Source organism: Chinchilla lanigera, unplaced genomic scaffold, assembly GCF_000276665.1.
Source record: "Chinchilla lanigera isolate Chin_1 unplaced genomic scaffold, ChiLan1.0 scaffold00009, whole genome shotgun sequence".
In the NCBI taxonomy this organism is placed as follows: Eukaryota; Metazoa; Chordata; class Mammalia; order Rodentia; family Chinchillidae; genus Chinchilla; species Chinchilla lanigera.
The window spans coordinates 31864461-31875728 of record NW_004955410.1 but is presented as its reverse complement, the minus strand read 5'-3'; the positions used below and the strand labels follow the sequence as shown (position 1 = coordinate 31875728).

At 51.7% G+C, this 11268-nt stretch overlaps 1 protein-coding gene across 5 annotated transcripts in view; it reads left to right on the top strand.

Moving 5' to 3' along the window:
• Positions 1-1344: 1344 nt before the first annotated feature.
• Positions 1345-11268, top strand: part of Crhr2 (corticotropin releasing hormone receptor 2) — a 44052-nt gene continuing 34128 nt past the window's right edge. For 4 of the 5 annotated variants that reach the window (XM_005377503.2, XM_013510478.1, XM_005377502.2 and 1 more), the window contains exons 1-2: positions 1345-1597; positions 10296-10389. In XM_005377503.2, the coding sequence (XP_005377560.1) occupies positions 1514-1597; positions 10296-10389 (178 nt within the window). In that variant the 5' untranslated portion in view covers positions 1345-1513. The remainder of the gene's footprint in view (positions 1598-10295; positions 10390-11268) is intronic. The other variant, XM_013510481.1, reaches the window with a different exon arrangement.

The window sequence follows — 11268 nt, the reverse complement described above, 5'->3', positions numbered from 1 at the left end:
GCATGTTGTATTTCCTGTCACTGCTTGAGCTTTCTTTGTATTTGCTTTTTAGCATTTTATTATGATATGAGATATAGAAATAGGTACAGAAAAATTGGAGCACAATCCAAATCATATCCATATACCCTTTGCCCACAATGACCAATGATTTACACTTAGCACTGTTGGATTTATTGTCCTATCTATGCATCTGTCCCTCTGTGTGTATTTTTTTTTTTTTTTTTTTTTTGGTACCGGGAATCGAGCTCATGATCTCAGGCTTGCCAGGGAAGCACTTACGCCACTGAGCTACATCCCCAGCCCTCCTCTGTATGTCTTTCTGAACCATTGGAAAGTGAGAAACATGCTGCCTCTTTAAACCTGAATGTGTATTTTCTATAAACAACAAGAACACTCTCTTACCTACCCACTGTAAAGTTGCCAAAACCAGGAAGTGTGGCATTCATTGATATAGTGTGACAGTGTGGTGATTAATTAATTGTCAGTTTAAGGGGGAACATCCAGCTGAATTGAGTTAGCATGTTTCTGAGCATGGAAGACCCCCTTAAGGAGGATTGTTGTCAGAACGATAAAAGGAGAAGAGGAGGGGCGATTTTACGCTGATTTCCCTCACTTGTTCTGCTTGTTCTCTGGCTGAGCTCTGGTGTTCATCTTCGAAAAGGATGGCTGTTGTTCTCTTGGGAGGAGCTCCGGTCTTCACCTTCACCTTGACAGTTGTCTCCTGGTTCTCTGCATGGATGCTTCAGCTTCCAGCATTGGTCTTTCAGCCTGTATTCACAGACTCCCTAGCTTCTAGCGCCAGCCCTTGGGTTTTGCAGCACAGATCCTTCAGTCTTCCCTCCTGAATTCCTCAGCCTCCTGATACAGACTTGCAGGGGACATTGCCTTGGGTTCCAGGCCTTCAGCAGGACTCATATGGGACATTGCTGTGAGATCCAGGCAGGGCTGGATTCTTTGGATCTCTAGCATGAGGATAGATCTCTTGCACTCGTCTACATTTGATTCTGTGGGCAAATACTGTAAGCTACTCTTGCAAATTTCTATGTCCTGCATTAAATCTGATCTCTTGCAAATACTGACCAATACAGATGGCATCTCCAGATTCACCTATGCGAAGCCCCCCAGATCATTGAATTTTGCCTGCCTATAACACAGGGAAGGACCTAAGCAGCCCTACTGTCTCAGGCAGGGACCCCTGCCTCCCCTCAGGAGCTGCAGCCCACAAAAGACATAATCCCTGCTTTGCAGGCTGGAGGGCAGTTTGACCCCCTGGCTGCCAGGGTGGAAGTGGCTGCCCAGCATGGGTTATAAATAACCTGAAGGGGCGGGCTGTGGGGCGGTGTCACCATTGCCCTGGAGGAAGCGGGTGGAGATTGTCCTGGGAGCCCTGGGTCTCACCTCTGCTCCCCTCCCTCCCGGCTTGGTGGGGAGGAAAAGGCCTGGGGAAGGAGCTGGCGGGGGTGGGGCCTGCTGCCCTGGGCATGGGCTCTGGTCTCTTGTCCCTAACTGTAACATGGGGAACCCCCAGGCACACCCAGGCCTCCTTCATGTCCCACAGCTCCTCCTGTGTCTGCTCTGGCTTCTCCCATTGTTTCAAGTAAGTGTGGGGAGTGGGGTCAGTGCACTGGGGGGAAGGGGCGAGGGAGCTGGGAGTTGTCATGAGTGACTGGGGTTGGGGGATCTCAGGGCTGGTGGTCTCAGGGCTGGTGGCTGTTGGATCCCTCCCCAAGCTGATGCTGGGATGCAGCTCTCACACTTGGGGAAGGGGGGAGGTGGAGGGGCAGGGAAAATCTGTCATTAGCTAGGAGAGGGCAGGGAGGCCCCTCGGATAAGCCTAGGTTTCTGGGGTGACATACTAGTGTCCAGGACCTGTCCTTCCTGAAGACTAGAAATTCTTTGTCCATTTCCAATTCTCTCCTCTCCCTCACAGGTCCCCTCACTTCCCCTGAAGTTTCCCTTTTCAACCCCAGATCTGACCACCAGACCACCCCAGCAGACCACCAGAGAGCTGCCTCTCATCCACTGTCACAGGCCCCGCCCTCCTGTGACATGTCCCCCATTATCAGGCATGATTAATGAGCCATGGAGCAGAGAAGCAAGAAAGAACCCACTTCTCTGGGGGGTCCCCAAGACTCCGGACTGCCCCACCCACACGCCACAGTCAGGAGCTACCTACGTGACTGGGTGAAGGGATTGAGGGTAGCTAGAAAGAAAGGGCTGAAGAGGTGGGAGAGAGGCTCGGGGGAGTGAGTCCCACAACCCACCTCCAACTCTCTCCCTGCTTTAGAGACAGGAAAGCTGAGGCTCTGAGAAGATGACCTATCATAGGCCTTACTTCTTGTGAAGAAGAACTGCAACATTAAAATTATCCAGAAGGCAGAAAGGGGCCAGGAGCCCACACAAATACAGGGGACAGAGCCAGGCTAGGAATCAGGATGCTAGCCTCAAGGACCATGTCCTGGGCCTCAGTGTCCTTACTTGGACAAGGGGGATTAATTTGTTCAAAGTCACTGAACAGACAGGTAGTGAGAATTCACTGATAGCAAAGCTGCTTTGCTGACAGAACCCATTCAGATCCCCAGCCCCCTTCACACACACACACACACACACACACACACACACACACACACACTTGTTCTAGCACAGATCCTTCCACAAGACCTTGGGGCTAAATTGGGGGTTACCTGCTGTCCACCCACCCTGACCCAGGCTGGTTAGATGAGAGAGCTTCTAGCTGCTACTCCAGAACCCAGTGTGAAAAAGGAAAGGTGGAAAGCATGAGGGAGAGTCCCCTGGGTTCTGGGGACATCAGAACTGGAGACTTCTGAGGCCACATTCAGGGCTCTGTTTCCCTCAGAGTCAAACCAGCCCTGCCTGACCTCTCCTGATGATCCCAGGCTGAGACAGAAACTAGTCCCTTGCCCAAAGTTACTCAGCACATATCCAGCTGGAGAGGAACTTTATGGCCCCTAAGCCCAGCCTTCCTCACCTTGGGCCTTCGTGGTAATAGGATTGATTTCTGCATCCTTAGCCAACTGTTCTGAGATTTCTCCTCCCTGGGAAGTGAAAACATGAGACGATGAGCTAGCAATGGGAAGGAAGGCAGCCAGGGAGGGACCTGGCTTCCAGCCCTCCCCCTATTCAACCACATTTAACGAGGACTACGTATGCATGGTGAGGATGCAGGCTGCAGAACCCACCTATGGCCCCTGCCCTCCCAGAGTTTGGGGCCCAGAAGGAGACATGACAAGATGAATGGCAAAGAAACAAGATGTGTTTACAACCTCTGGAGACTGGATCTAAGAAAAAGTGCCCTGACAGGAAGAATGAGAGTCTGCAGGGGTGGCAGGCAGGAGGTAGGTCAGCAGGAGATGACATGGGGTGGGAGCCAAGACCAATCTGGTCTGATTAGCACTGGAAAAGTTCCAGCTGGTGGTCACCCTGACCCAGTCAACACCTCCAAAACCTGGAGGAATCCACCAAGCATTGACCCCTCTGAAGCCTTTAGGGAGCTGCAGAGGAGACCACTCTTCCAGTTGTCCTGTGTGCCAGGTGTTATGCTAAGGGCCTTACTCGTTTACTGTGGAAGTGATTTACAGACAGAAAATGGAAGTTCTGAGAGGCTAAGCAACACAGATGAAATGGCCCCAAATCCAAAACTTCTTGAGAAAAACTTTATGGATTTTTTAATTTGTTAGTAGAGATGCTCACCCAGTAAAGTGTAGGCAAACATTCTAAAATCCATTCAAACTATAACCTGAAATACTTTTAGTCCCGAGCATTTCAGAGAAGGAATACTTGGCTTGTGTATCCAACGCCCTGGAGTCTGACCTTTCAAGCACCTTGTGGGTCCCTCTGCGAAGACCCCAGGAGCTCACCAGCCTTCTAGGCCAATCCAGCCCCTCACTCTTGGACGGGGAGACTCCGCTGTTGAGTCAGGACAGCACATCTGCAGGTCCTGGCTCCTGGTGGAACCATCTGCCCAGAGAAGGCTCAGCAAAGAGAGATGAGGACAGGGGAAGTCCTGGGCTGTCTCTGCCCAGCCCCAGTTTCCAGACCCTCCTTTACCTGCCCAGCCCTCCTCACCCTTCCCTCCAGTGCATACACAGTCTGCAGAGCTGGGGCTCAAGAGCCATCGCGAGCAGCCAATTCATCTAATGACTTTCCCCCAAAACTCAGTTCCCTTCTGAGTGCTTTCTAACCTAATCAGCTAATTTTGTCTCTCTGTTTTTGCCATTTTGTTGGTATTTAAGTATTAAAAAAAAAAAAAAAACACACACACACACAATTTGTCTGAGGACATCGCCTACTTAATTCAGTATTCCTCGGAAGTCTCAAACGGGCAGAGCTCTACAAATGATGCTGCACCCTCTTTGTGGTCATTTTCTACTTTATCTAATTGTAAACATTTTAAAGCCCCTCAGCCAGTTTGGCTAAAGTCACTTTATTCAAAATTTTAATTTTTAAGCTGTCATTTTAAGTCTGTGGGGATGAGGGAAGGAAGGTTATTCAATCTGCTCATTTTGTTTGTCTTGCTGGCCGGCTACCCAGGCACACAGCTGCTCGCCACTGTTCTAGGCACCAACGTACATCCCCCACGTGAAGCATCCGGACAACCCAAGGACAGAGGATCATCCCTGGCCCCATTTTTCAGATGAGGAGGGTGGAGTAAAGTCCTGTGCCCAAGTTTACAGGGCTGGTAAAGGGTAGGGCTGGGATTCCAAACATATCCTCTTCCTTTAACAAAAAGGTAATTTTAATGTCAAGCTATTTTTAAAACATTCAGACAGATGACAAAACAAATCGGAAGAAGCTATTAGGCAACCTGGACATTAGACAAGTTGATAAGTAGGGAGGTGATTTTAGACAGAGTGAATTTTTCTAGGGCCTTGCAGACCCACCTCCCCCCACCGCCCCTCCCCCTTAGACAGCCAGGTAAGGGAGGACAGAGGGCAGAGAGGGGCTCCAGCCCTCTGCTCTGGCTCTCAGAGAAAGAGAGAAGACAAGAGGTGTGCCTGGGAACTTCTTCAGGGGCCCTGGAGGCTGGCTTGGGACCTGAAGGAGGAGCGGACTGGGAAGAAGTTAGACCTGCTGGGCAATGGCACAGAGCTGCAAAGGGTGCTGAGAGCTGCTAGGGTCCTCAGTTATCACTGAGCATAATCTACTCCAGGAAATTAGAACTGAGTATCTGAATCTTCCCTTCCAGGGAGCTGGCCCAGATGCTCTGGAAAATAACTGCGTACGTCCTCGTGTGCCTTCTGATCCCTCGTGCTCTCCCTGGGCACAGAGGGGCAGACTCCGCCTTCCTACCTTTCCCCCTCCATGTGGCCCCCTCTATCCCCTCCTCCTCCCTCCCTCTTTTCTCTTCTCCTCTCCTCTGCTTTTCTCCTCTGCACCCACCCCCTAGTACCCTCTTGGAGCTTGGCTTACGCCAGGGAAGCCAGTGAATGAGAGCAGCAAGCCCTGGGAAGGAGCCTTCCCTTTCCTGGAGCCTTCCCTGACCTTGGGCGGCATGGGGAGGAGGCAGCCAGGGACTCACCCCCACCCCCACCCACCGCACCGAGTTCCTGCCTGTCACTGGCAGCTGGGGCCCCAGACCTGTGGTCCAGTAAATCTCTCCAGCTGAGACCAAGAGCTAAATTTAGATGGAAGCTTGTTGCCAGGCCTGGGAGGGAGCAGGAGGCTGGGCCAGAGTCCCTGGCTCCTGCTAGGCAGCACCTTGGACGCCCCTGTAACCCCTGGGGCACAGGTTCTGTCTGGATGGGGCCTAGGATGGAGGAAGAGCAGCTAGAGGCTGGGTTCTGAACTGCTGCCTCCTTCCCACCAGGGCCTCCTTGCCCATTTCTAAGGATGTCCCATTCCAGGCTCACAGTGTCCAGGGCCAAGACCTGAGCCCTCACCCAGACATGCATCAAAGTGAAAACTTGGGAGACAAGGAAACCTGAAGAACAACCAAAACTCCCAGCACTGGGGCTTCCGGAATTGGGGGTGAGGATCTGGCTGAGGGGACCATAGTCTCATCCTTCTAGTTAGTCAGTCAGTCAGCAATCATTTGTTGAGCTCCTGCTATGGACCAGGCTCTGGGCTGGGAGTTGGAGACACAGATGTGAACTCTGGGATATAGTCAGGCTTGTCAACCAAGGGTGGAGATAGTGGGCAGCTCTCTGCCCCCAGCTCAGCCAAGAGCCAATCCGTTGGAAGTCCAAAATGTTCTCATCAGAACTGACACAGAGAAAACATTCTCTTTCTCTGTCCATTCACATATTCTGACATCAGAAGTGAGGTTTTTCCATGCCAAGCCGTGTTTCAGTTCCTTGGGGACACCAACTGACAGTGTGTGTGTGGAGGGCGCCCAAAGCCCACAGGCGAAGGCCCAGTCTGGCAAGGCCACACCCCCTCAGTCCAGGCTTCCCTACTTCTAACAGCTACAGATCACAGGTTCCCACTGTCACCAACTAGCCCAAGGTTCTTTTGCTCAATTCAGATGGAAACCATGAAATTGGCATGTCACTGGACAGAGCCCAAGGAGGTCCCCCAAAGCAAAGATGGGGACCTCAGCTCACCCTCCCACACCATGGAGTAGATTTGTCAACTCTTGTCACAGAAAAGAATTTCAGGACATGCCAGTGAAAGGCACAGGCAGATAGATCTATTAGGCGATTAGAACAAGAGAAAACAGAAGGGACCTCAGCTTGAGGAGTTAAGGGGGCACAGTTCTGATGAAGAGGATCAGAGGGGCCCACTGATAAAAGAATGGGATTGGCTCTTAGGGTACCTTTAGTGTGGGCTGGGGGCTAACTTCCCATCGGGTCAGGAGTACAGCCTTGCATTTTACAGGAATTCCATGTAGTGTAAGCTGTGGATCCATAAGCATTCTAACCCTGATAGCCTGGCATCCCTCCTGTTACAGGATGCCTGATCCTTGCAGGAGTAAGGGAGGGCATATTTCATGCATGGTTAGAAAAGGAGGACAGAAGAAAAGGGAAGTGTCCCTCTTTAGTGGGTAATATGGTATGCATTAAGGTCTGAAAGTCCGTGCCATATGTCCCATGAGGGTACCTATTCTATTTTACCACAACCCCTCTTTGGGTCCAAAAATGGGCTAAAACAGTGCACAGAGCTCAGGGAAACATTTATGACTACATTTCCTGGTCTATTATAAAAGATATGACAAAGGACACAGGTGACAAGATGCATGGGGCAAAGTACGGGATGGCCAAACTCCCATACTTCCTCCGGGCACCACCCTCCCTGCACCTCCATGTGCTTCTCATCTGGGAGCTCCCAGATCCCATTTTTAGGAATTTCATGGAGGCTCCGTTACATAGGCATGATGGATAACGGACTCTGTCTAGCCGCTCTCCCTTCCCCAGGGGCCGGGCTGAAAGTTCCAAGCTTGTAATCAGTTTGCTCTCTCAGTGACACCCACATCCAGCAGCGCACCAAGAGTTGCCTCATTAAGAGAAAACTGTTCCCATCACTCAGGAAACTACAATGGTTTCAGAAGCCCTGTGTCAGGAATTGGAGACTAAGGCCAATATATTTCTTCTTATATCCCAACAGCACTGTGGGGGCTACAAGGAGCCTGAGGTTATGGACTAAATTTCTCATCTCCCTGTCCAGCTGGCTGGATCTGCCTCCCGTAGCCCAGCTCTCTGCCTATAAGCTCCCTGGCCCCACTCCACCCTCATCCCTGCTCTGCCATGGCTGGAGAAGTCCTTCTTGCTATTGTGGCTTCTTGAGCACCACAGCCACCCATTTGGGATTCTGGTCTTGTGTTAGTCAGCTTTCCATCACTGTGACAAAATACCTGACACTGACACAAAACTTATAAGGAGAAAAGGTTTACTTTGGTTCGTGGTTCCAGAGGTTTCGGTCCATGCTTGGTCAGCTCCATTGCCTGCGGTGAAGCAGAAGTATCATGGCAGGAACATAGGGCAGAGGAAACTGTTTGCGTCAAGGCAACTGGAGGTAGGAGAGACAGGAAGGAGCCCAGTGTCCCTTCAAGCACACACCCCCAGTGACCTAATTTCCTCCACTAGATCCCACAAACCTCCTAAAGTTTCCAGCCCTTCCTGGGGTGGGGACAAAGCCTTTGACATGTGGACCTTTGGTGGACATTTAGCCGAACCATAGCAGCTTGCTTCAGCCTCCATGGGCCCAGACCTTCACTTCCTTGTCCAGGACCAGCTCTTCCAATTTGTGTCAGACCAGCTCATACGCTACCTGACTGTATGAATTCTGCCTCTGCCCCTTACCTGTAGTGTAGCCTTGGGAGGTGACTTCACTTTTTGGGGCCTCTGTTGCCTCATCTGTAAACTGGGGTTATTTACAGTTTTTTCACAGCCTGCAGCAAGGAATAAATGAACTGTTTTATGCAAAGCATTTGGAGTCAGGTCCAGCCCATCATAACCCCTGATTCCACATATTAGAGGCAACCCCTTCTTGTTCACCCCACTGTTCCCCTAATGATAGATCCAAGTCGATGCAGCTGCCTCCACACACACCCTGTGCTCTCTTGGCTCCAGCCTTTGCTCACCCAGCTCTGCCTTCAGGTGGCTTTCGCTGCCCTACCACCACCCAGCCCATGGACTCAGCTTCAAGACAAAACCTAGGGCCCTCAGCTTCCTCCACAAGTACTCAGTGCACACAGCATAAGCTGAGCTCAGACAGGCAGAGGCTGTGTCCTCAGTGTCAGCGTCCACATGAGGAGTGCTGAGGCCGAGGGGTCCACACTGCTGGAGAGTTGGTGAAGGAGGAGGCCTTTCCAGGGAAGAGCGTTAGCAGGGCCTTCAGGTGCCCCATCTCTGGGTTCTCTAGTGGGATTCCCCTGAAGGCCTTGACAAGAGCTTTCATTTGGATGATGACTTCTAAGCACCAGGCTCTTAACATAGTCGTTAAATACACACACAAATTCTACAGGGCTGGTGCTATCCCTGCTTTAAAGATGAGGAGACTAAGGCCCAGAGAAGTGAAGTTGCTTTGTCAACACAGTGAAGAAGCAGCATCTCCAGAACTCTGAGCACGGGAATGTCTGAACGCGACCCCCCTCTGAAAACTCAACTCACAAGCCTTGGAGCGGGACTGTTCCAGTCCTGCCTCTCCTCCCTGTTCCCCCCTCTCCTCTCCACCAGGAGCTCCACCCAAACTATGCACTTGCAGGTCTGAGTCAAATCCATGCACATTCCCCTGAAGAGAACAAAGATCTCTGGCTGTGCCAACTTTTGGGGTTGGCAGAGGGAGGAGTTACAGGAGCCAGAGCCAGGATCTCCAAGTTATCCCCAAATCCACCTCTGATGTGCTTGTCCATGTCACCCAGCCCATGCAGCACACATAGATGCTTAGCCTAGTGACCTTGTGCCACCCCCACTAGAAGATTAGGCCATACTCTAAGACCACATCTCTGTGGCTAGGACAGCCCCACATCACCTGAGTTCTGGGGAGGGTGTCTTCACACAGAGCCGGTGATAAGCAGGAAATCACTTGGGCAGTGGGGCCACAAATATGGTAGCTGCCTTTAGAGAAGGAGCTGGCATCAGAGATGCAAAGAGATGCAAAGTCAGTGCAGCACATCCCTCCCACCTCAATCCAGCTCATCCCAGCAAGTGGAGGACTGATGCCCAAGAATCCTATGTGGAGGAGCTCCCAGCAGACCCTGTGACGAGTGCACTATCCATCCCTTTCCACTGCCCATCCTTCTCGTGGCCCCCAAAGTGTCCTCTCTTCCAGGAAGCCTTCTCGGCCTTCCCAGGTCCTGTAAGGTATCTTCTAGAATAACAGCCTGTTTACCTGCATGCCTGGAAAATTAATTGAAGTCACATGCTCCTCTCCTCTTTTGTGCTCCTACTAAGTCTAAGGGATCTCTACCTGGCCTGGGACACCCTGAAGGCACTCACAGGTCCCCCAGCCAGGGCTTGACACACAGCTGTATTCCACAAACATCTTCCCTGGAGATGAACAGCTGGTAGACAGCCCCACCCAGCTCTGCTGGCAGGACATGGGCACTATCCCAGGGGCATATCACATCCTGTGGAGGAAAAGACAGCTCTGGGGGTGAAGGAGAGACACACAGAGTCCTGCTTGGGAGGCGCCACTGCATCAGATCATGTGGCCTCCTCAGGGCTTCGGGTTACGCTGACCCACTTCTGTGCCACATGGCCTTGCCTCAGTTTCCCGTCCTTCAGCAGAAGTGAGAGTACTGAAGGTCAAGTAACACAACAGGGCTCAGGCAGGCATGTGCTACTGAAGGCCAATAAGCCTGGCCTCTGACCCACCTCCATCCCTGCTCTCCCTAGGTGGCCAGGCTGAGCCAGGTGCCCAGAGAACAACCCCTGTGGCCCCTGCTGGAACAGTACTGCCGCACCATGGTGTCCCTGGCTGACCCCTCAGGTATGCATACCACCACCTGCAGCACACCCTGGAGTGAGGGGCACACAGCCTGGGGAGGAGAGGTGATGGGGTGATGGGTAGAGCCCTGGCTGCCAATCCCAGGCTGGATTCTCCTTGCTAGGTCTCCATGGGGATGTGGGGCTCTTCATCAGTGGCAGCAGGCTTGGCAGGGAGCCCTTTTCTTGCTCCCAGCCTCCAATGCACACACAAGGAAGCTGGTTAGATGGGCATTGGGGATCCAGAGGAGTGACCCCTCTACTATCAAACTTGGGTGGCAGCCAAGGACTGGCCTTGAGTGAAACCATCTCTATTTGCTGTGGCTACAGGTGTCCCCCTGTATCTAGTTATTTTCTTGTTGCTGAGATAAAATACTCAACACCCAAAGTTAAGGAAGGAAAGGTTTATTTAGCTCACAATCTGTAGAGGTTTTAGTCTGTAATCAGCGGGCTCCAAGGCAGGGTAGCGTGGCAGAGGGGAATCAGCGAGGAGAAACAGTTCATGGCAAACAGAAGGTAGCAAAGCAAGCAAGAGTCCTTAGCAGCTTTTTCTGAACCTTTTATAGTCTATCCAGGCTACTGGGATTAGGATGGTGCCAAACCAATCAGTGGACTGATTTAGTAATCACCTACCCTTCATGCTAGCACCCTTAATCCTAGCTTTGCACTGTGAATCAGTCACACCTTCTAGATTTAGCCACCTCTGAAAAAGCCCCACCTATAGTTATGCCTGAGGCTTTGGGGGAACACGTAGACACAAACCATAACACCCCAGTAAGGACATACGAAGCAGCACAGTTAAACCCTCAGTTCTGAAGCCTCTGGTTTTTCAAATGGCTCATTTGCTGAGTCAGGGCAGCCTTACTGGTCTGAGGAGGAAGCT